Genomic DNA, 25,199 nt, shown 5'->3' with positions numbered 1-25,199 from the left:
ATGGTGGTGGGATGACATGAACAGACGTCTTTAAGAAGCAGTTTCCATGGTTAGTGATGAGGGCAGTGTGATGCGTCAGGTAGGTAGCCTCAAAAAAACAAGTGATGGTGTAACTGTCTAGACGCCCTTAATTTGCCACTATCACGTTAGGAAATGTTGACAGGTGTTGTGATCAATAAATTAGGTGTCCGTAAGGAGCAGTTGACGAGTATGATGGTGCTGTTGCGGTAAAGCTAGACGTCCTCAGGGAACCGTGGCCACGTTAATTTGGAAGTGATGAAGATGTGATAATTAAACTGGCCGTCCTTCAGCAGCGGTCGCCATGCACGTTTGGAAGTGATGGTGCGACCCGCGTCGGTCACTAGAGGTGGTGGGGACCTGAGGACGCCGCCAGCTACCGTTTCGTGTCCTCGTCGTCGCTGTCGTTGTCCCGGTCGTAGGATGGGATGTAGATGGAGTGCTGGAACGCCGGTATGGCCAGCCTCGCCTCCCTCCTGCACACACACTTGCACAGGATGGTCTTGAAGGCGAACCGGAAATCCTTGCTGAAGAGGGCGTAGATGAACGGGTTGATGGCGGAGTTACAGTAGCCCAGCCAGAACAGGATATCAAACAGGAGGTCCCAGATGTAGCACTGAGAACACACACCCCTGACCAGGTACATGGTGAAGAACGGGAACCAGCACAGAATGAACACGCCCACGATGATGCCTAAGGTCTTGGCTGCCTTGGTCTCCATGCGGAACCTCTTGACCTGAAGCTTGATATTCCGGCGGCCCATCCTGGAAGTGGTGTTTGACCGGCCCCGGAACGACTTCAGGCCGTGGTGGGAATGGTGTGGCTTTCCCCCCGTCCCACCTCCTGTTCCTCCCTCTCCTGTTTCTCCCGTTCTCGCTCCCTCTCCATTCTCTCCTGTATACCTCCGGGGCAGGTCTGAGGAGGCAGGTGTAGAGCTGCAGCTGTTGGGGGTCGGTGGTGTCATTTGCCCCTCGTGGTGGTGGTGGTGGTGTTGGTGTTGATGGCGGTGTGAGGTATCGTCCATCTCGGAGAAGTTGGTGTCCACTGTGAAGCATGATTCGTGTGGTGAGGTGCTGACTTTTCCGCTGCCGGTGCTGTTGCCGGTACTGCCTCCTGGACTGACCTCAAGGGTGTTGTGGCTGCGGGAACACTGAGCGTGGCAGAGGTCGCAGCGGTCGGACAGTGCCAAGTGGTTGACGTCCGGCTGGAGGGTGGACAGGGTGCTTTTCATGATCAGCTGTGGTCTCAGATTCTTCATCTTCATGCTGCTCGCCTTACCGCGCTGGCTATTCTTGTGGTGCCCGTTGTTCTGGCCGTTGCACCGCTTCTGTGAGCTGTTGTGCCGCTGCTGTACACTGTTATGATGATGGTCCTGCATGGAGTTGCGGCCGCGGTGGATCCTCAGCGTCAGTCTCTCCTCCTGGAAGCGACTGCCCAGGATCTGCTTGTTCTTGGTGGTCCGGAAGCCCTGGTTGATGGCCCGCGTGGTCTCGGCCGCGGCGCAGTAAATCTTCCAGTAAAAGAAGAGCATGACGAGCATTGGCACGAAGAAGGAGCCACACGCGGAGTAGATGACGTAGCCGGTGTTGTCGTTGAGCTTACACGTCCTGGTGCAGTCGTGCTCCACCGTGACCGTCTGTGTGTCCTCCTTGTCCGTCCAGCCAACCAGCGGAGGGAGGCATATGAGGAAGGAGATGACCCACACCAGCCCGATGAGCACCTTGGCCCTGATGGGGGTCATGCGGGACGGGTAGGACACCGGCCGCGTCACTGCCACGTATCTGAGGGAGAAAAAATGGACTGCGTGAGGATGGAAAGGTTCACTGAATACGGCAGATACGTAGCAAATAATTACAGACTTAACTGGTGATGAAGCAAGTGTAGACCTTGTATGGTTTGAAAAGTATATGAAAGACAACAATTTAACCATTCGCAAAATTTAATAACAACAGTTTTCACGTCTTTCGGAAATTATTAATGAAATTTTTCTTAACTCTTAGAGGACTTAAGTTGCTTCTGACGTGAATAAAATCATCTGGCAATAGATAAAGGTAGAGTTAGAGAGAGAGAGAAGGGGGGGATAAAAAAAAAAAAAAAACTTTCCCACTGGTATAAACACACAACATAATGATGATGGGCAAGGCTTAATTGGTCTCCTTATTAAACACAAGGTAATTACGCCTATTTATACGCAGATTATCAGGGTGTCTTGCTAGAGAGAGAGAGAGAGAGAGAGAGAGAGAGAGAATGTTTTAGAAATCTTGTATCTCTTTCGTCTTGCCATTTACCCTCATCTCCCTACCTCAGTTTTTCCTCCCTCATTACCTCCCTCCCTCCTCCCATCTTCCCCTTCATTAGTTAATTAATTTTTAATGGCAAGGGAGGTGACAGACCCCTACCCTACCTACCCTTCCCTAACCCTACCCTTCTTTCCTCCATCCTACCCTACCCTGTCATCACCAATTTGGAGTGAAGGTATCCACATGAGGAGCTCCCTTTTCTCTCCTCCTCCCTCTCTCCCTTCCTTCTTCTCTCCTTACCTCCCTCTCTCCCTACCGCCTTCTCTCCCTCTCTCCCAGCCTCCCTCCCTGCTTGTATATTTCTCCCCTCTTTCTTTATCCTTTCCAGTCACTCTCTGTATACTCGTTCCTTCATCACTCTGTATATCTCCCTTCTTCCTACTCCTACCTCCCTCCCTGCCTCCCTCTCTCCCTCCCTACCTCTCTTTCCCTTACCCATACCCCCATCTTTCCTTGTTCTTTCCACATATTTTTCCCATTCTCCCTCCCTCTCCCTTTCCCCTTCTGTCTTTCTTATCACTCTCCCTCATCCCCTCCTTTACGGTCAGTCATTTCTTGGACTCTCTCTCTCTCTCTCTCTCTCTCTCTCTCGGGGTCTATGTGATCTGCATATTTATGTGGCTGTATGTAACTTTCTCCTCCTTCCTCACTTCTCACATTTTCCTTCTGTCTCTCCTCAATTTTTCCTTCTGTTTCTCCTCAGTCTTTCCTTCTCCCTTCTCTTCCTCTCCCCTGTGTAACTCTCTTCTCCTCATCTCATTAATCTCCCCCTCTGCTCTCTCTTTTTTATTTCCTCTGCTCATCACCTCCACTCCCTTTCCCCAGTCTTTCACCCCCTCCTCTTGACACCCGGCACATTCGAGTGGATTGCATAGAGAAAGTGGGAGGGAACTGAGGCTAGGCGATGTGGAGAGAGAGAGAGAGAGAGAGAGAGAGAGAGAGAGAGAGTTTGCATTCATTTACTTCCTAGATCATTTTTGTCTCCTTTTTCATATCTGTACTAATGAACTCACGTGTTTCTAGTCTTCAGTATATTCTCTCCTTCTTTCTTTTGAACCGCCTTTCCTGCATCCACCTGATCCACTTCTTACCCTTTTCTCCCTCTCTTCCAACTTCACCATCACACCAAACTGCAAACATCACCACCCAGCGCTTTAAAATTACTAACTAAACACTCCTTTAAACAGTCCAAACACTCCTTTCAGCAGTCCACTTGTGTTCCTAGTTCCTTTACTCTCAGTTCATTGACCTCTCTCCCCCACTACTTTTAGCCCATATTTACCCACCTTTGCTGTATTTCTCAACTTCGCTTTCAGTATTTCACCTCGAGTCTTTATTGTCTCCCTGCGATCACTATGCTCCCTTCAATTATACTTTTATACCACAATCATATAATCGCCAAAACCCCTTCATTGCCCTTTCACTGCCCTCCTGTTACCTGCATCGCCCTTTCACTGCTCTCGTCTCAACAGTAATAACAAACATCTTTCTCCCTACAAACGCAGAATCAGTCAGTCTCCTTTTAACATTCTTTCCATTTCGTATATACTAAGGAATATTTGCGTGCTTGCATATGTGGCCAAAATCTTGAATTACACATAACCTCCTTTCCTGACATATTTCTTTCAGTTTCCATTATTAACCTTCTCTGCGGGCATTATATAAAGACCTAGTACCTCATTCATAGGGCCAGTGTCAACTCTATAACTCTTCGGCAGCTGTTCTATCACTCCATCTAGTTGGTCCCAATACCTGTCTGTTTCTTCCTCGCTTCTTACCTCTACAAGGTGCATATGCAGTAATCAGGCCCACTTTCACGTTCTTAAACTCAAGCTTAACACTCATTCACCTCTAGTTGATACATTTATAATTATTCATTCAGCGTCATTCATCCTTCATCAGCAAAGCAACTCCCTCTTTCCTTCATCCATGCATAAGTATACCTAACCTTACACACTTCCCACCCACTCATCCACTTCACACCCCTTCACCTTTCATTCACAGAACACCATCACATCATACCTCACATTCCTGATCGCAGTCACTCCTTCCACTTTATTGTTATACCCATTCCATACAGCCATCCCAAACTGCCTATTATTCCCGGGTTCTGATGAGGCACAAGACCCAGATTCGAAGTTTTATTTAACGTTAATTTTGTCAGGGGAAAGAATACGAGGTGGAGGAACCCTATTTCTGACCTGTCCTTTGTCACCAGTCAGACACAAAAGGAATATCAGGAGTTAAAGGTATGTTAAGGTATAAAATAAATTATAAAAGGTCGTTGTACTAGTATGCGAAGGTAAGAAGAGAAAAAAAAAAAGATAAGGAGGGCGAGAAAACAGAGATTGTTGGATCAAAAGATAAAAAGAGGAAAACGAAATCATAATCTAACGTGGCATGATGAATGGTCGAGAAAAAAGAAAACAAGGGTATGAGAGAGAGAGAGAGAGAGAGAGAGAGAGAGAGAGAGAGAGAGAGTCAGTAAAAAGAAGGGAATATAATAAAAGAAGATGGTATGATAGAGAGAGAGTAAAAGCAAGTGGATATAATAAAAAAGATGGTATGATATGAGAGAGAGAGAGAGAGAGAGAGAGTCAGTAAAAAGAAGGGAATATAATAAAAGAAGATGGTATGATATGAGAGAGAGAGAGAGAGAGAGAGGTGAAATTAAATCCAGGGCCGGCGTGAGAGGGTATGATGAACGAGGTCAGTTGGGGTTAAACAGACGATGATAATGAGAGTAATAAAGGCGACGCACTGAGGGTAATTTTGTTTTTATTTATAAATGTGATGAATATCCTTCCAAGCAACCACTAGAGCCTGTAATAATGAAAATAAATGAATAATGAAGGATTGAGGATAATGGGCATGAAGAAAATGGAAATAGATAGAAAATGATGATAAATGGATAATGCAAGTAGATGTAAATAAATGAATCTTGCAAGTAAATGAATAAATATATGATGAAAAATTAATACTGCAGATAAATGTAAATAAATGGAAATCACTGAAATTGAATAAGAAAATAATGAAAATATAACTGAAATAATAATCACCCATTCTCTCCCTTCTCCCACAACAGAGGAAGTGGAAAGGAAGTAGTTGAGTGCTTTATTGACAGATTTTATACTTTATTAATGACACTAAAAAGAACTTGAAATATATCCCAGGGGACACAGAAATAGGGTGTCCTGGTGTCGTTGTGATGAGGTCAAGTTAGGTTAGGATAGGTTAGATTATGTTAGGTATTATCAGTGACATCATCTCCCACAACACAGCAGCCTCCCTCATGCACACCTATCACCACACCGCACGTCCTCTTTCCTCATACTCCCTCATACCTAGTACCTCCACCTTGTTCATGACTCATCTCACCTTCATCCAAACACACAATACCTACCTCATCCACTCTCATGCCTTGTTTCCCAGCCTTGAGAGAGAGAGAGAGAGAGAGAGAGAGAGAGAGAGATTAAATACAGAGGTCACGTTTTGTCCCAAAGACACTACAGCTTCAGACCAGACCAGACCAGGCCAGGCCACACTTAACTCTCTAGAGCAGTGGTTCCCAACCATTTTTCTGTCTTTTCCCCCTTCAACCAGTTCACCTGATCGATTTCCCCCCCTCCCTCTCTCTCTGACTTAATGCGATCGTAGCATAAATGTGTATTTATATTTTTATACAGTACTTGAAGAAAGTCAGTTACCACATTCTATGAGATTTTTTTGCTGTCGGCTAATAGCTAGTAATCTGTATTTCCCTCAGTAAATTTCCCCCCTGGAATCCTGAAATTTTCCCCCAGGGGGAAATTTCCCCCAGGTTGGAAAATGCTGCTCTAGAGTCACTTTATGGCCCCCCTCCCCCTTCACCCCCTCCCCTCCCCCTCCCCCTCACCTTCACCTCTCTCTCCTTCCCCTTCCCTCTCCCCCTTCACCCCCTCTCTCTTTCCCCTTCCCCTTCACCTTCATCCCCTCTCTCCTTCTCCCCCTTCTTTCCACCTACCCTCCCCCTCCTCCTCCTTCCTATCGTCCTCCTCATCACCCGTTACTACCCCTTCCTCCCTTCTCAGTTCCCAAAGATCCTCTCCCTGCCCCTTCCCCTCTGCTCCCACTTCCCCTCTCCCTTCCTCCTCGAACCATTCCCTCCCTTCTCCCTTTCCCTTCCCTCTCCCTTTCCCTTCCCTCTCCTTCATTACTATTTTCCTCCTGTCGTCACTCTTCCTCATTCTCCTCTCCTTTCCATCTCATATTTTTCATTGTAGCTGTAACGGTCCATAGTAGGCCCACTGTGAGATTGTACTTTTTTCCAGGGAGGGAGAGTGATGGCCAAGATTAACCCTTCCCCCCATGCTGGAAAAGTATGAATGCGGAGAGAACGATATTTGTAAAAGCAGGTGTTACAGTGGCAGTAGGTGTGTGTGTGTGTGTGTGTGTGTGTGTGTGTGTGTGTGTGTGTGTGTGTGTGTGTGTACATCGTTAAAACCAGTAGAGTGCAAATACAGACAGACACATGAAGGGACACTCTACCAGAACCCGCTGTGTGGCTCAATGTGTGTTTCGAATCTTAGTCTCGGGCAACGCGAAACCCAACATGAACACGCGAACCACCAGCCCACAGCAACTTCATTTCGTTGATTTATTTTTCATTTTATCGCACCCTTATTCGTTAAATGTTCTTCTTTTCCTTCATTATGTTCATTGGTATACTCTCTCTCTCTCTCTCTCTCTCTCTCTCTCTCTCTCTCTCTCTCTCTCTCTCTCTCTCTCTCTCTCGTATTTTTCCTTTTGATTTAATATACTTTTTTTTTGTCCTTATTCCTTCTCTTTGATGATTTCCTTACTTCTTTCTTGGTTTCCTTCAGTTTATTTGATTATTTTTTTTTACTTTCTTTTATTCTTCTTTATTCATGGCTCTCTTCCACCTGACTTCTACTTTGTTATTTATTATTAGTCCCTCATATTTTGCTTTACCCTTCCTTTATTCATGATTTATCACTTTATTTTTTTTTTCATTTATTTTCTCCCTCCTCCTCCACCTCCTCCTCCTCCTCCTCCTCCTCCTCCTCCTCCTCCTCTTCCTCCTCTTTTTTTTTTCTTTCGTTACTTTCCTCTTATTACTGTCATCCATAATCTCTTTCATTCTCATTATGAAGTTCACTTTTCTCATGTCTTAATTTCATCTTCCTTTCCAGTGTTCCATCCTTGTAGATTCCTTCCATCCCTCCTTCCTTCCTTCCTTCCTTCTTTCTTTCATATGTTTTTGTCATTGATTTTCATTTCTTTTTTTCTCATTCATCTCTGTCATCCATTCGTCTACCATTCTCCTGCCTCCTTCCATTTCTTCTCCTGTCCTCTCTCCTTCATTATATCATTCCTCTTGTAGGTTTTTTCGTGTTGTGTTTTTGCCTTCTGGTCTTGTTCCATTCTCAATTTTTCCCCTCCTTTCTCCATTCATTTCTCGTGGGTTTTGCTGTCTCCATTTTTACCATTTCCCCCTTCCTTCCTTCTTTCCTTCCTTCCTTTCTTTCTTTCCTTCTTTCTTTCCTTCTTTCTTTCTCATTCTTTTCCTTTCATCCGTGTTCTTTGCATCTCGTCCTTTCTTCATTCCTCTTTCTCCCTTCCTTTCTTTCCTTCCTTCCTTCCTTCCTTCACCTCATCCTTCGTACCTTCCAGTCTCCCAGCCTTCATTCCTTCTCTCTTCCTTATCTTCCCTCCCTCCCTTTCTTCATTCCTTCATTCCTTCCCCTCCCTTCCTTCTGTTTCCCTTCCCTCTCCCTCCCTCCCTACCCACTTCCCTTCCTTCGTTCCTTCTCTTTTCTCCTTCCTCCCTCCCTCATTTCCCGCTTCCCTTCTCAAGTATGCTCCTTTTTTTCCCATCCCTACTTCCTCTTCCTCATTATCCTACTTTTTTCTGTCCTTCCTCCATTTTTTAGCTCTTCTTTCAGCCTCCTTCATTGTTCCTTCTTTTCACTCCTCCTTCTGAATTATGCGTTGTCTCTTTTTAATTGTTCATACACTTTATTTTCTTCCTTCTTTCCCCTTTTTTTGTTATTTCGTCATTCTCTTCTTTACCCTTTCATTCCGTTCATCCCTCCTTTCTGCCTTACTGTTTTCTTTTCTTCCTTCCTTCCCCCTTTCTTTTCTTTCTTTCTTCCCTCCCTTTTGTTTCTCCTTCCATTCTTCATTCGATGGCCTCACGTTACAGTTGTATGTGTTTCCGTTCGTTCCTTCTTTCTCACCTTTGCCTTCTTTGTCACAACTTTCCTTCCTCTCTTCTTCCATTCTGGTGTTTTTCCTTCACTCACCCATTATCTCCCACTGTCATTAACTTCATTGTTATATTCTCTCTCTCTCTCTCTCTTCCTCTCTCTCTCTCTCTCTCTCTCTCTCTCTCTCTCTCTCTCTCTCTCTCTCTCTCTCTCTCTCTCTCTCTCTCTCTCACACACACACACACACACACACACACACACACACACACACACACACACACACACGTATCTCTTCCTGTATGTCTCCATCTTTCCTTCCTTTCTGCCTTCCCTCCTGTGATTTTCCTTACCCACATCATCTCATTTTCTCTCACCAACTCTCCTTTTCCTCCCTCATTCCCCCCCTCCTTCCTCCTTCCCCTTCCCTCTTATCCGACTTCTTCATTCTTATCCACACTTTTCTCCCCCGCTCCTTCCTCTCCCCTTCTCATCCTCCCCCTCCCCCTTCTAGAACTCCGTATCTCTCTAATGAAGGTAATCCCAGATCTACCCCACCCCCTCCACCCCCACCCCCACCTCCACCACCACCCTCACAGTACCCTCTCCCCCAACTACTGTCTGGGCTCCGACGAGAGAGAGAGAGAGAGAGAGAGAGAGAGAGAGAGACGAGGGGGAATGAAAGAAAATTGATAGAATTTCAAATTGCCGATTCCTGTGTGTGGGTGTGGGTGAGAGAGAGAGAGAGAGAGAGAATGAAAGAAAATGTGTAGAATTTCATGTTCCTGATTCCGGTGAGAGAGAGAGAGAGAGAGAGAGAGAGAGAGAGAGAGAGAGAATATTCAGCAAGGAAATGACAGCGCAAATGAACCAGGTAACATAAGGCCGATCACTCCAAGACTCCAGCCCAGGATTTTCGCCCTTCCGACCCGCACGAAAAGGCCACTGTCTTCACCCACATACTTTTTTCTTCTCCTTTTTCTCCTTCTTTTTCCTCTCCCTTGTAAGAAGATACGTTTTGCTCGTTAGGGTCTTCATTATTACGCCTTAACCTAATTTGTTTATTAGTACTGAATTCTTTATGAGTACGAATTTATTTTTTTTCACTGGATTTCTTATTTCTCTCTCTCTCTCTCTCTCTCTCTCTCTCTCTCTCTCTCTCTCTCACTCTCTCTCACTTTTATCGTTCGTGTATCAATCCCACGCAGTGAATAGATTTTTCCTCTAATCAGACTGCCACCAGACGCCTTCACTGTAGTCAGGAAGAGTCTCTGGTAGTGAAGAAATAAATAAGGGTAAATCTGACCCGCCCAGTAGCAAATATGTCTGATGTGAGTACAGTCGTGTGGGGGTAAATATTATGCACCTAAACTGCGTCGTCGTAGTGATGGGGTGAAAGGGGTGAAGGTGGCTTTTTGGGGTTGTTTGTTGTCTGTCTGTAGTTGTGAATGTCTGAAGTGCTAGAGAGAATGAGAGAGAGAGAGAGAGAGAGAGACTTAAACTCTTTCTTTGTGTGTTTTCCCCCCTACTCATTTAGTCCACTTGTCACCCTAAATCTCTCACACTTCTGAATCCATTGACTCCAGAAGTATGTGTGTCATGATTAAATATGAGATGATGAAAGTGGATTTAATTCTTGCGTATGTACCGCTTGATAACACTTGCCGAGGAGTTATTGAGTGGTTGTGAGTGGAAGTGTTGGTTGGGTGCGGGGGTGAGTGGCCGGGTTGTGTTGGGGTGCGGGGGTGAGTGGCTGGGTTGTGTTGGGGTGCGGGGGTGAGTGGCTGGGTTGTGTTGGGGTGCGGGGGTGAGTGGCCGAGTTGTGTTGGGGTGCGGGGGTGAGTGGCTGGGTTGTGTTGGGGTGCGGGGGTGAGTGGCTGGGTTGTGTTGGGGTGCGGGGGTGAGTGGCTGGGTTGTGTTGGGGTGCGGGGGTGAGTGGCTGGGTTGTGTTGGGGTGCGGGGGTGAGTGGCTGGGTTGTGTTGGGGTGCGGGGGTGAGTGGCTGGGTTGTGTTGGGGTGCGGGGGTGAGTGGCTGGGTTGTGTTGGGGTGCGGGGGTGAGTGGCTGGGTTGTGTTGGGGTGCGGGGGTGAGTGGCTGGGTTGTGTTGGGGTGCGGGGGTGAGTGGCTGGGTTGTGTTGGGGTGCGGGGGTGAGTGGCTGGGTTGTGTTGGGGTGCGGGGGTGAGTGGCCGGGTTGTGTTGGGGTGCGGGGGTGAGTGGCCGGGTTGTGTTGGGGTCCGGGGGTGAGTGGCCGAGTTGTGTTGGGGTGCGGGGGTGAGTGGCTGGGTTGTGTTGGGGTGCGGGGGTGAGTGGCTGGGTTGTGTTGGGGTGCGGGGGTGAGTGGCTGCGTTGTGTCGGGGTGCGGGGGTGAGTGGCTGGGTTGTGTTGGGGTGCGGGGGTGAGTGGCTGCGTTGTGTTGGGGTGCGGGGGTGAGTGGCTGGGTTGTGTTGGGGTGCGGGGGATCATCATTGGCGGCGGCTGAAGGAACGTGTTAGGATGGAGGGGGTTACTTGAGCGATGTTGGTTTTAAGTGCAGCCTTATTCTGTCCTATTCTTGTTCTTATCCTGTTCTTATTTCTCTCCCATCCTTATTCCTATCCTATCCTTATTCCTGTCGTGTCCTTATTCCTATCCTGTCCTTATTCCTATCCTATCCTTATTCCTGTGCTATCCTTATTCCTGTCCTTTCCATGTTCCTATTTTTGATGCCCCGTTCACTCTCACCGATGCCTTTACACCATCACACAGCTCTGGAGATCTGTGAGTAATCTGTCCTCTTCCCATTCACTCCTGTGCTGCTTGTACCCTAACGTGGCCTAAAAGTGCCATCTCTCCTGGAATCCCGAGTCGTAAAAATAGATGAACACCAAAATATGATGCTAGTCACGAAGAGGTGCCACGGAGAGTATGTACAGCTGTAGTGTTGTATTTTTCCTTCATTTACCTACGCGAAATATGATGCAAAAAATTCCGGGCCAGGTTAAAATAAAAAGAGTATAGATCCTACCATATTCACTCCCAAACTACACTCTCAGATATTCTCTGTATATCCATGCATGCTATAAATAACCTGTTAACTTCAAAACATTTCTTTGTGGGACTTTCTTGGGAGTTGACGGAAGTAAGCCGCGTGATGATGTTAATTATGAATATTATTAGATGGAAAGCAGATTAATGGCCTTCATCATATTGGCATGTAACTTATCATTGAATAGGCACTCTCGGCCCATGTGTGTGTGTGTGTGTGTGTGTGTGTGTGTGTGTGTGTGTGTGTGTGTCATTATTTCCTTTGGTCCATTGCACATATTATTACCTCGTTTCCCCTTAATATCCTCTAATTGCCCTATTGTTTGTGTCACGTGTCATCTTGTAAATGATTAACGACGATGATGTAATGAAGACTTCTGTTTTTTTCAATTGAAACAGAATATTTTTGTTTATCATCAACAGTACCATTCTCTCTCTAGTCTGAGAAGTGTGACAGACCGACGGATGGAGGTTTCACACACACACACACACACACACACACACACACACACACACACACACACACACACACACACACACAGGATACAAAGAGTCGGACGGAAAATGGGTGAAGATCTGAGCTCCATAATTAGTGAGGCCCAAAAATAATAATAATAATAATAATAACAACAACAATGATGATGATGATGATACAAATGATATTAATGGTGTTGGTGATGGTGATAATAACAATAATAATAATAATAATAATAATAATAATAATAATAATAATAAAAATGATAATAGTAAAAGGTAAATCAAGTGCAGGTTCGGTAAGATCAACAAAAGGCGAGAGGCTGGGTAAATAAAGGTGTGCAGATCATGGTATAAACATTTAAATAAGGAATAAAAAAAACTTCCCTTGCCCCATAAACTGAGAGATATAAGAGGACGGTCACTGGCCTCACCCTTCCCCATGCACCCCCTCACCCCTTGCCCCTCTCCACCCCTATCACCCCCCCACTCTTCACCATGTACCCCTCCATCCCACCCCACCACTTCCCTCATCCCTCAGACACTACCCTTCTTACAATGGGCCATTCCCCACTCCCGTCCGTCCCCCCCCCCAGCATGGACTTCCCCTCTCCTTTCCTCCCCACCCTATCTCTCTCCACCCCACATTGCACCTCAAATCTCCCCTCACGAGCTCTTATATCTGTCACTACCCAGCTCTGCCATTCATTACTTCGCTCCACCACTCTGCCCCACCTCACAGTACACATCCCTCATAAAACACACACACACACACACACACACACACACACACACACACACATTGTGTGTGTGTGTGTGTGTGTGTGTGTGTGTGTGTGTGCGTGCGCGTGAGCTTGTAAGGTGTGTGAGGTGCCTGAATGTGTAAGGTGTGTGTATGTGTCCGCGGAAAGAGGCCACACACACAGCCACAGCACCTCCCCAGGGCCTGTCATCACCTCAGTAGTGCCATTGTATACTGACCTACACCCGCCAGATTTATTTCCCTTCCCCGCATGCCCCCCACTCTCTTGGCATCCTCACGCCCAAGCAGGTGCTATTAGAGAGGCGTAGACTAATGCCCTCTCTTCATCTTTTCTGCCGGCTGTATCGTTTTCTAAGCTTGATTTGTGCTGTCTTCCGTACCCTCCTCTATACAGTACCTACCCACCCCATACCCATTTTCAAACCTGTCATGTGGCCATGTACAGCCTTGCCTCTCCACTATCTTTTTCCCCCCCCCCCCCTCCACTTTTTTTTTTTTTTTTTTTTTTTTTTTTTCAATTTAGGGCTTAGTAGGAAGATTGGCAACAGGTTGGACAGAGAAGCACCAGCGTAAGAAGAAACAAGTGCTAAGAGTTGAAGTGTATGGTGTTAACTGTACGATATATTTCAGTGGTGGACTTGCCTCTGGGACACCTTATTGGTATACCCCAAATAGAGTTGGATTGTATTTGTACTGAGGGTCAGGTTTGTGCTTTAGATGGCTGAAATTTAATTGAGTTTAATAATTAGCTAGAATAACTGAGATGAATCGGTGGTTTACCCCCTTTATTTTAGGCTCAGGGGACCGGCTGTGGTTCATGTTCCTCCTTTAGTCAGATACTTCCATATGGTTAAAGTTTATATCTTCGTCGGCTTCAAATTTTTCCTATATTTTGCTTGCAGCTTTCCTGAGGTAGATGCCAGTAAGTCTGATTCTTCGTCGGGAGTTTTCCGCATTGCTTTCTGTATATGAGTACCTCTGGTTTCGTACCTTCTGTATTTTCAGCATCCCTGTCTTGGAGACCGTGTGCGTTGGTATGGGGGATAATGTAGAATAGGTATTATCATACTCTCATTTACGTGGGGCTAACTCCGCGGGCCGCATAGCCTCACGCAACCTCCGATTCCATTCACGAGGCAGTCCCTCAGTGCAAGCCTCCAAGCAGTGACTCCTCCGCCTCTTTAAATATTTCCGTACAGGAACGATCGACTTGCTTAAGCCATGGGTTTCGCGGTCTTCTCCCTGGGCTCCTCCACCCCGGTTGACTTTCAGATGTCACCCAATGAGCAGGATCAACCTCAGGGAAACACGCCACGTGCCCATATAACTAGAGTTGGTGTTCACGTATTAGGTGGGTAATACACCTGTACGTACCATGTGGATAACAGGCCTCGAGTCAGTCTTGCGGAGTAATCTCTGGTTAAGCACCCGGTCGTGCCAGCGATACCACATTATCCCGCAAAGGCATTTAGTACCAAGGATGTCAGTTCGCCGCTTCAAGGTACTCTGTTTATCTGTTTATTATACCCTCCGAGATTTTACCGGGCACCTCTGGGAGAGATGGGCTATAAGGGGGTCACCGTCCGGTTTCCCTTTTTTCCTCCCTCTCACACCTCTCTCCCCTCTTCTCTCCTCCCCTCTCCCAGACACACCCTTCAAGGAACTACTCGAGGAAATGACTGGAGAGCCACTTGAGACACGCATGCACGTACGCACACGCACATCTACACACTGACTACCACTCTCACTTTCACATACATAAAGGAATGCATGCATACATAAATACACACATATACATATACATACACATTTGTACGCTTACTCTCATCCACACGTACGAGACGTACATACACATACACACATAGGTGTCTTGATTCCACAGTGCCATTAAATACTGGAATGGGAGGCTTGTAACGCGCGCGCGCGTACACACACACACACACACACACACACACACACACACACACACACACACACATATATATAATATATATATATATATATATATATATATATATATATATATATATATACACACACACACACACACACACACACACACACACAGTCTGGTCGAATCAAAAGTAATTGTGTGTGTGTGTGTGTGTGTGTGTGTGTGTGTGTGTGTATCTATCTATGTAGGTGGTTAGCGGGATGGGTTAGTTAGGTGCAGTAGTGGGCGAATCTGCGACACAGTGTAGGATTGCATTGGGATTGAAGGTTTCGGCTGAGGACAATACACGGCAGCGAATTTGCCCGTCCCCCGCACCGTCTGTGGGTGCGTGGGGGTCGGGCTATTGTTACCGGTATCGCCATTATCCTCCTTATCAGCAGCAACGAGGCATACGCTGCAGTGACGATGGTGCTCTAGGGGTGCTGGGGTACGCGAGAGAATATATATATATATATATATATATATATATATATATATATATATATATATATATATATATATATATATATATATATTATATCATCAGCCGTTTGTGTGTCCACTGCAGGACCGGCCTATCCCGACCGAAGCAGGGACGATACAGCCAATGTATCTCTGCCAGGTGGCTTAGGCCGTCTAGTAGAGATTGTATGTAGGGTGAGAAGTGCTTGTAAGTGTAATTGTATTGTTGGAGTGGCTTTGGATGTGTATGTAGTCTGTGAACCAAATCTAATCGGCCCGCGCAAGCCGACTGGGTGCAAGCATACTTTATAGTATGCGACACTGGTTCAATCACAGCACCCCTTGTGTCCGCCAATGCAGTACGTGGCCAGAAGAACTTTCCCAAAGTTTATTACCCTGGCGGGGCGCGAACCCTCGTTCTTCAGCGAACGAAAACGCACACTTTACCACTGTACCACTGAGGCTCCACACACACACACACACACACACACACACACATATATATATATATATATATATATATATATATATATATATATATATATATATATATATATAAAAAGTGTGTGTGTGTGTGTGTGTTTGGCTGGAGTGATGCAGTGAACGCTCAACAATGAAGCTGGAGTTGTAATCAGTTAACCTCTTGATTACCCATACTTATTTTTTTCAGCCTTGGAATTATCATAATATTGTGTTCAGTGATCATAAGATTGTGTTCAGCTTAGAGGATCAGTGAACTCAGTATCTAGCCCCATCAGTCTTTGAAGTTTCTCTTAGCTGAGTGAAAATTCTGGTCTTAGAATGTACCGCTCACAACTGATACCCAAAGTGTGAACAGCAGATCCACTCATACGAAAATGTATCATCGAGTAGAGGCACATTGTCTATTTTTATAACACCGTATACTCAACCTCCGATTAAACCCACAAGGGACCCCTTTGTGCAAGCCTCCACGAAAATGTTTTTATCTGTGAAATATTCTATTTTGTTTGAGTATGCTGACTTGTATTTCTCCGGTTGTGAATTGAATGTATGAATGTATTAAGGCACTTCACAATAATATCAAAGAAAATTAGAGTTTGTGGTGTAAAGTGGTAGTATAGAACAGCATACATTTAACCCCCTTACCTATATGATTAATTTCGCTACATGAAAAGTGATAATTGCCCTGTAAAGTTAAAGGAATTTAATGTTTGTACGTGTTTTTCTTTATTTTTTTATATTTTTATTTTATTTTATTATTTTTTTTTCTTCCTGCTACATCCCCATTTTAACCTCTTCCCTTATGATGACAGGAACTGCACTCCATCAACACCGGAGATGTGGATGTGTCAGTTTACCCTAATATTTCTTAAGTTTACAGTAACAGGGAAGAAAAAATCCGTTATTCCTTAACGAACTCAGCAAAATCCTCTCATCTCGGGCTGATTAAGATGCCAAAGGGTTCAGGGGAGAAATTGAAGATTGAAATTGAAAGCCCTTCTCATTGACGATTGAAATATGATTGCCTGCCCCCTCACCCCTCCACCCCCCACCCCTTATCCCCACCTCCACTCAGATGCAGTTCAGTCTATTTTGAGAGAAAGTATGATCCCTCGTCATTCCCCCACCTACCCCTCCTCTTCCATCCCCACCCCCCATCTACCCTACCCCCTATTCTCCCCATCCCATCTCCCTGCGTCCCCTCCCTAGCCCATCACTTCACTTCCCCTTCCTACCGCGTCCACCTCGCCCCATCTTTCATCCCTACTTTACCCCTTCCCGTACCTCCCCTCTCTCCCTATCCTCTCCCCTCCCTAGCCCGTCTACCCCACCTTCCCCCACCCCCCTCCCTCAGCCAGCACTTCAAAGATAATCTATTTTATTTCAGAGTGATCGTAAATCTGTGCATGATGGTGCTTTTGAGATGCCCCCCCCTTTTTTTTTCTTTTTTTCTTTTTTATTATTTTCCTGCCACCAGAGGACGATTTTATTTTTTAGCAACGACGTCTAGTAATAAAGTAGTTAATGATGTAGCCCACCGCGGTAATGATTTTATTTATTTATTTATTGTAACATAACTAGACGATTTTCTTCTTATACAGAATCCTAAGGAAGTTCTGAATATAAAGTTACTAAGAATAAAATAGTAATAATAATAATAACAATAATAATAATAGTGACGTCATTGGGCTGAAGAGGGTAGCCACTTCAGTACTATGACCCGGTTTTATAATGTTCTTGTTGCCACTGAACAATTTTTGTAAGTAAGATTGTGAGTAAATGAGACGGTATGGTAGTGAGGTAGTTAACACCGTAGTACTGTTGCAAAAGACATCTTAGTGAAATGCTTAATATTGCAATAGTGCTGCAGTGATGAAATCGTTTCTTGCATTATTATTATTATTATTATTATTATTATTATTATTATTATTATTATTATTATTAATAATGCTCGTACTGCTACCACCACCACCACCACCACCACCACCACCACCACCACCACCACCACTGCTATTATTATTATTATTATTATTATTATTATTATTGACAACACTTAATCCACCACTGTAATAATGTCACTTTAAGGCCTAAGTCTGCCTCTCATACACGTACCCCGCCGACTCTCTTTCCGTGACATACCGAGTCAGTGAATTAAAAAAAAATAAAATGCAAAACTGTAAATCATGAAAAGGATGATGGGAAGTGGAAAATTATGCAGGGAAGAGACTGGTAATGCTAACTGAGCCGTACCCGGAACACACAAAAGCTCCCTGCACACGTGTACCCGTGCGTGAGGTGCTGGGTGGGAATGGGCCAGTTCTCCAGTGACGGGAATTGACAGATCACGTGGTTTCCCTAGACTTCTGTGAACACGACTTGAATATGTACTGTAGAGTTGTTTGTCCGTGTCAGGTGTATACATGCCAACCGCTACATATCTACATACACACATACATACATTAACAAATACATATATACATAAACACATACATACAGTACATACATATACACAAACACATATATACATACATACATACACTGGTACATGCATACATACATATACACATACATTCATACATACACTTGTTCCTGATCCCCCCCTTCTCCTTACTAATACCACAACCTTTGCGTTTAAGCGGCTGGGATGAGTGAGAAACTGCACCCCCCGCATAGGCTGTCTGTCCTGTGCCTGTTTAAGCCCCTGCACTACCACACGCCTTGAGGGACACTGTTGATTAAATACAGAAAAGGGAGGTCGTCGTGCTGAGAGGGTTAAGGGGTCTGTTTCTCCCATTAACTACGTAAAAAATTGGAGGGTGAAAAAAAAATAAATGCTTCCTGTTTTTACTGTTGGTCTCATGCGTGGTTATCCCTTTCATTATTAAACTTTTTATTTATTCATGTATTTATTTTTATTATTTATTTCATCATGTATTTATTTTCATTTGGTCATACTACCGACCTGACAATTTTATAGATATTTTTTTTTTTTTTTTTTTTTTTTTTAGAAAGGCTGGGAACGCCACATCACCCCCTTCAGTATCATGGCTTTTTTTTTTTTTTTTGTATTCTCGCTACCCACAGAGATTTTATTCATCTGTAGCGGAATTTCTAGGATTAAAGAGGCTAGACCAGGATTAGAGGATGAAGGGAGGTAAAAAAAAAAAAAGTTTGGTGAAAATACAGCGTGATTCAAGAAGTTATGGTAAAGTGCAGCGGAGTACATACATTGAGAGGGGGAAGAGGAGGAGGAGGAGGAGAGGGAAGGGAAGGAGAAGGGGGAGGTGAGGAAGGAATGCCACTTTGGAGGGGGGGAAGGTATATCTAAAGGAGGGGAGGGAGAGGTGTATGAGGGAGAAGGGAGGGAGGAATTGGAAGATAGGTAGAGAGTTGAGAGAGAATGGAAGGAAGACTAACGGAGGGGAGTATGAGAGAGAGTGCAGGGAGTGAAGAACAGGGGATGGGGGAAGTGTAAGTGGGAAGGAAGAAAGGGGAGGGGAGCGTAAGAGGGGGTAGGAGAGTTTAAGACAAGAGGAAAGGGGAAGGGGCTGTAAGAGATGGGGGTAGGGAGGAAAGGGAAGTGTAGGAGAAGGGGAGAGGAGTGTAAGGATAAGGGGGAGAGGGAGGGGAGTGAATGGGACGGGGGGAAGGGAGTGTAATAGGGGAACTTTGCACCAGATGTCATCGTGTTTACAACTCTTACTTTCATCCTTTTTTTTTTTTTTTTTTAATCGTTCCATTCTTTAAAACTTACTGTCTTTTTCCTTGCTTTTTTTTGACACTCGTTTTCTTTCTTTTTTCAATTTTTATCTGTTTTCTAGTTTTTTGGCTTCATTATTCTTGATTATTTCTTCTGTTCCAATCTTTTGTCTATTTGTTGTAATTTCCATACTTCTTCTTGACTCTTCTTTATGTTTTTGCTGACCTCCTTTCCTCTTGTCTTTTTTTGTCATAGTTTTTCCTTGATGATTTCCTCTTTGCTCTTCGCATTTCCTCTCCTCTATTTATTTGTTTCTTTCTTTATTCCTTTTTCTTGTTCTTTTCTCATTTCCCCCTTTCTCTTCTCTTTATTTTTCATGCATTTTTTACTTACTTTCCCTTGCTTCATTCTCACCTCCATATTTTCTTTGTTTTAATCTTTTTCTTTCTTTTACTCTTCACTGCTCTTCTTTTTTCACTTCCTTGTTCCCTCTCTTCTTGTCTTTATGTTTTTACTCTTCTTGTTTATTCGTTTAATACTTCCTCTCTTCCTTTCCCTCTTTGTTTATCTCTGTTTCTCATTTATTTCTTTATCCATTATCCTCAGTTTTATCACACTCGTCCTTTTTCCTCCCTTCTTTTTCATTTTTTTTTCTTTGTTATAAACCTCTTTCTTCTTTTCCTCCTAGTTTATATATCTTCCTCTTCCTCTTTTTGGCCTGTTTTTTTTTTTTTCCTATTTCTGTAGATTTTTTTCATTCTCACTCTTTGCTGTTTTTTTTTTTTCATTATCTTCATTTTCCTTTACCTCCTCTTTTGTTATTTTTTCATCATCGTTTGGCATTTCTTCCTTCATCATTTCCTTCCTTTTTCTCATATTTTCCTTTTTTTACATTCTCTTTTCTCATACTTTTTCTTACTCTTTTCTTCCTCTTTCTTCTTTTCCCCACATCCCTCCGTCTTTTTTCTTCGTTTCTTGTTATTACCTACTTTCCCTTCTCCACTTTCTCCTCGTTTCCGCTTAATTTTCTTCCATCATCGTCGTCGTCATCATCATCATCATCATCATCGTCGTTGTCGTCGTCATCGTCGTCGTCGTCGTCGTCATCAATCATCATTATCATCATCATCATCATCATGCCACTTACGTTCCTCTTCAATCCTTTCTTTTCCTAATTCTTTTCCTCTTCTTCTCCCTGTCCTTTTCCTTTCCTCTTCTCCCTTCCTCCCCCTCCTCCACCTCCTCCTTTATCCTCTTTCCCTCCTTTTTATCATCATGTGTATCCCTTCCTCCTTCTTCTTCCTCCTTTTTCCCTGTTTCGCCTCTTCTCACCTCCTCTTAATCTTTCCTCCTCGTAATTGTTGTTTTTATGGTCATCATAAACTTGAGCGTCACGTGTCCTTCCTTCCTTCCTTCATTCCATCCTTCCTTCCTTCATTCATTCATTCCTTCATTCATTCATTCATTCATTTATTCACTTCATTGATTCTTTTTCGTTATACATCCTTCTTTCCCTCCCGTCTGTCTCTGCCTTCTTTTCTTGTTTCACCTTTTCCTTCATTTGCTAATTTTTTCCCTCTTCATTTATTCATGTTTTTCATTCTTTCATTCCTTCCTCTGATTTTGTCTTTCTTTCGTTTTTGTTTATCCTTTATCTCTCTTCCTGCATTCCTTCTTTTTTCCCCAAGAAGCCCGTTTGCCCTTTCTTCACTTCTCCCAGTCTGTCATTAATTTTCTGTGCCTGTTGGTTTTTTCATCCTTTCCTTTCGTTTCCTATCCTATCATTTCGCTTCTTTCCTTCCTTTTTTCCTTCCTTCCTTCCTTCCACTCTTTCCTTCTTCGCTCATTCAGTCATTCATTTTCTTTCTTTCATTCCCTCCTTCCTTCCTTAAATCGTTTGTTCATGCAATCATTCATTCATTCATCTACTTATTGCCTCCTTCTGTCCTCCTCTGTTCCGCGTCCTCCCTGCTTTTCCTTCCTTCTTTTTTTTTTTTTTCCAATTCCGTCCTTTCTTTCCATTTTCCTCATTTCTTCTTCCTTTCCTTTCATCTCCTCTTTTTCAATTTCCTTCTGTTTTTTCCTGTTTATTTTTTCGTTGCTTACGGAATCTTTGTATTCCTTGCTTTTCCTCTATCCTGTTTTCTTCTCTCTTTCATTATTCCTTCTTTCTCACATTTATTCCTCCCTTCTTGAACAAGTTCGCTTCTCTTCCTTCTTTCCTTCATTCATTTATTCCTGCCTTTCAGCCTTCCTTCTTTCCTTTTTTCTGTCCACTTCTTCCTTCATTCGTTCACTTATCTCTTATCCGTTTTTCCTCCTTCATTTTTCATTTTTCTCCTTCATTCCTTCCTTCATTACTTCCTTTAACTTTTTATTTCATTCGTATATTCGTCCTTTTCCGTCCTTCCATTTTCTCAATATTCTCTTACTTCCTTCACCGATGCATCATTTTTAACCATTCGTCTTTTTAAATTTGTCAGAAGTAGTACAAGCATCACACATCACAGCACACCACGACCAACACCACAACACACCACGACTACCACCACAACACACACACACACACACACACACACACACACACACACACACACACACACACACACACACACACACACACACACTCAGCACACAATTTTCTCACCCTACGACGAGAACAGTAAGGAAATATTCTCTCTCTCTCTCTCTCTCTCTCTCTCTCTCTCTCTCTCTCTCTCTCTCTCTCTCTCTCTCTCTCTCTCTCTCTCTCTCTCTCTCTCTCGTAAAATGCTCAGTATCAGGTGTTGAGAAAGGAGGATGGGGGCAGTATGCAGGATGTATAAATGTACGTATGAATGTGTGTGTGTGTGTGTGTGTGTGTGTGTGTATGTGTGTGTGTGTGTGTGTTCTTTGTATTGTTATCTGTACACACACACACACACACACACACACACACACACACACACAGCAGAATAACCAGCATTGTGCATTTGAGATTTCTGAAATACAATGACAGGTCAGCTTACTGTTTTGCGTCATTCACGTTGGAACCCTTAAAGAATGTAGTGTTCATGCAACCTTCTGCCCACGTCTCTCTCAGTTTATCTTCCACTGACATTTTCCGTGTAGAGAATATCAGTCTGTACACGTAGGCAGCGGTATGGCATAAGGAAAAATAGTAAGTAAATGAAAAACAAACATCTGTATATGTTTTATCTGTATATCACTATCTGTCCATATGTATATATATAAAAGAGTCGCGTTGTTTGTGTGTTTGTTTGTCCTTCAATCACGGCCAAACCAGGGGCCCGAGACCTCCAGACCCATATCTATTCTGAACCAGGGTGAGCCAGAGGTGATTTTAGGGGGGTCAAAATTCAGGTCCGGGTCATTCAAGGTCACCAGTAGAGTGTTCGCCTTTCTGGCCCGGGCAACGCCGGGTACCCCTGCAGTCCAATTTTTGGCATGGAGACTCACATGACCTCTCTTTCGGACACAGGCTACGTGAGGTTGACCTCCCAGGTCATTTGAGGTCATTGGTCGGAGGTCATTTGAGGTCACCGATAATACGCGCTAGAACGACTGGACCTAGCAGCCCAATTTTTGGCATGGAGACTCACATGACCTCCATTTCGGACATAGGCTATGTGAGGTTGACCTTCGAAGTTATTTGAGGTGCATCATGTAAGGTTGGTCTGACGCTATGGCATGTGTTAAACGAGAGTTGGAATGGTTCGTTGGTTGTGCAGAAATTCAGTGTTCAGTGGGGGCTGAAGGTGAGTGTGGGCGGGAAGGACCTGGATGGTGGAAGGGTAATGGGACATGACGGGGTGAGTACTTTCTTGGATGAAGAATGTGAACCCTTTTGCGCCCCGTGTCCCCAGTATGGGACGGGACTGGGCATTTTCTAAATTTAATAAAGAAGGGAACCCCGGGGTAGGGACCTAATGAGCTTCGTGACTATGAGCCGACAGGCGGAGAGCGTTACGCCTAGCGCCTTTCCAACAAAATCCCTCTCATAGGGGCACCGGGAGCTAAGGGGTTAAGTGTGATGTAGCATGCGTAGTGGAAAGGATTGTCCTCGAAATTGTGTGTGTGTGTGTGTGTGTGTGTGTAGGAGGAGATCAGAAAAGAGGGGGGAGGTGATGGGTGAGGAATGGGTGAGTACCTCAGTAGACCGTGTTAAGCCAAGCCTTATATATAGTCTACTATAGCAGAAGTGAAGAATTATATCAAACCTTTCTCCAAGAATAATAAGGGGAAGGTAAGGGGGCGGTGGGTTCTGGCAAGCGTGGATTTTTACGAGAGCATTCCAAGTGGCCATTACGCAGGAAAATCGTTTGTTTACAGTGTGGGGTTTTGTGCTGCTCGGCGCTATTCTCTGTATATTGCATGTTAGCAGAGGAGAAGTTTTTGTGATGGTGTTGATAATTTAAGGCTTGGGATGAGCTGCAGGTGTGTGTGTGGGTATTGGTGTTGATGGGTGGGTGCATGTGTTTGTTGGTACCCGTAATGCAACACACACACACACACACACACACACACACACACACACACACACACACACACGTCAAATTACCAGCGTTCTGCACTTGACATTTCTGAAACACAGTAGCCATTCTGTCTCTTCTTTTGCTACATTCTCGTTGAAACGCACAATTACCTCCGCCAGCAAAGTTGGAGGAGGTTATGAATTCACCTATGTCGGTTTGTTTGTTTGTCCACACAATATCTCCAACAGTTCTCATTGAATTTCGGTGAAATTTCGTGGAAGGGTGGGTCATTGGCCAAGAGATTTAATTAAATTTTAGGGCGGATCCGGATCCTTCAGTGGCATTGGCGGAGGTATGCGCTCTGTGAGTGCTGTCTAGTTTATTAAGTGCATTTGTAGCCATCTACCCAACGCTCACCGGTATATCTTCCAGTGACGCTTAAGTAGATAGATACTGTAGATAGGCAGATAGATTGATAAATAAATAAATTCACTATCGCCACTAAGATAATTCTCCCATATAATTAAAGAGTGAGTCATGTATTGCTCGTCCGACTCATGTGACAAGCGCAAACTGGGAGTTGGTTTGGTTCGTTGGTTATACTGACAGTTTGTGTTTAGTTGGGGGAGCTGAAAGTGAGTGTGTGGGAGGAGAGGAGCGGGCGGGACGGACTGCCATGGCTGTAAGGTAGGGGGACAGGACTGGGATGAGTACAGCCTGTGAAGACGAACATTAAAGAGAGGCGTAGCGTTGGCAGTGGGAAGATTTGCCTTAGCGGCGGTGTATTTGTGTGTGTGTGTGTGTGTGTGTGTGTGTGTGTGTGTGTGTGTGTGTGTGTGTGTGTGTGTGTGTGTGTGTGAGTGTGTGTGTTTGTGCGTAAAGTGTGTTTTCCTAATGTGAAATAGTATAACAGTCAGAGAGAGAGAGAGCGAGAGCAGATAATGTGCGAACGATAAGGGCATGGAAAGTGAAAAATGACCATCAGTATCTCTTGACTTCATGAAGAGCCAGTCTCTCTCTCTCTCTCTCTCTCTCTCACACACACACACACACACACACACACACACACACACACACACACACACACACACACACACACACACACACACACACACACACACACACACACACACACACACACACACACACACACACACACACACACACCTTCCCCTGCCAAAAATCGTAACATTAAGAGAATCACATTACGGACTCCATAAAGAAACGTTCATGTCTTAACGTTTTCATTGCCAAGACGTTTTATCTTCAAATTGTTCTTACTTTTTTCATACTTTTTTTTTTTAGCTTTTGATTAGCATTATAAGACGATGGATTTGAAGTCTCTTTAGTCGTCCAGATA

The 25,199-nt window shown here is 44.3% G+C and overlaps 1 protein-coding gene across 1 annotated transcript in view; it reads right to left on the bottom strand.

The window, feature by feature from the left end:
• Window positions 1-334: 334 nt before the first annotated feature.
• Window positions 335-25,199, bottom strand: part of LOC145413746 (putative G-protein coupled receptor No9) — a 104,162-nt gene continuing 79,297 nt past the window's right edge. Inside the window, exons 2-3 of the mRNA XM_080283406.1 lie at window positions 880-1,799; window positions 335-810 (exon numbers count right to left, since the gene is read on the bottom strand). Of these exons, the coding sequence (XP_080139532.1) occupies window positions 395-810; window positions 880-1,799 (1,336 nt within the window). The 3' untranslated portion in view covers window positions 335-394. The remainder of the gene's footprint in view (window positions 811-879; window positions 1,800-25,199) is intronic.

Source organism: Coenobita brevimanus, chromosome 97 (assembly GCF_032717465.1).
Source record: "Coenobita brevimanus isolate Jiangsu-jjx chromosome 97, ASM3271746v2, whole genome shotgun sequence".
Classification (NCBI taxonomy): domain Eukaryota; kingdom Metazoa; phylum Arthropoda; class Malacostraca; order Decapoda; family Coenobitidae; genus Coenobita; species Coenobita brevimanus.
This window is presented reverse-complemented; position numbering and strand designations above follow the sequence as displayed.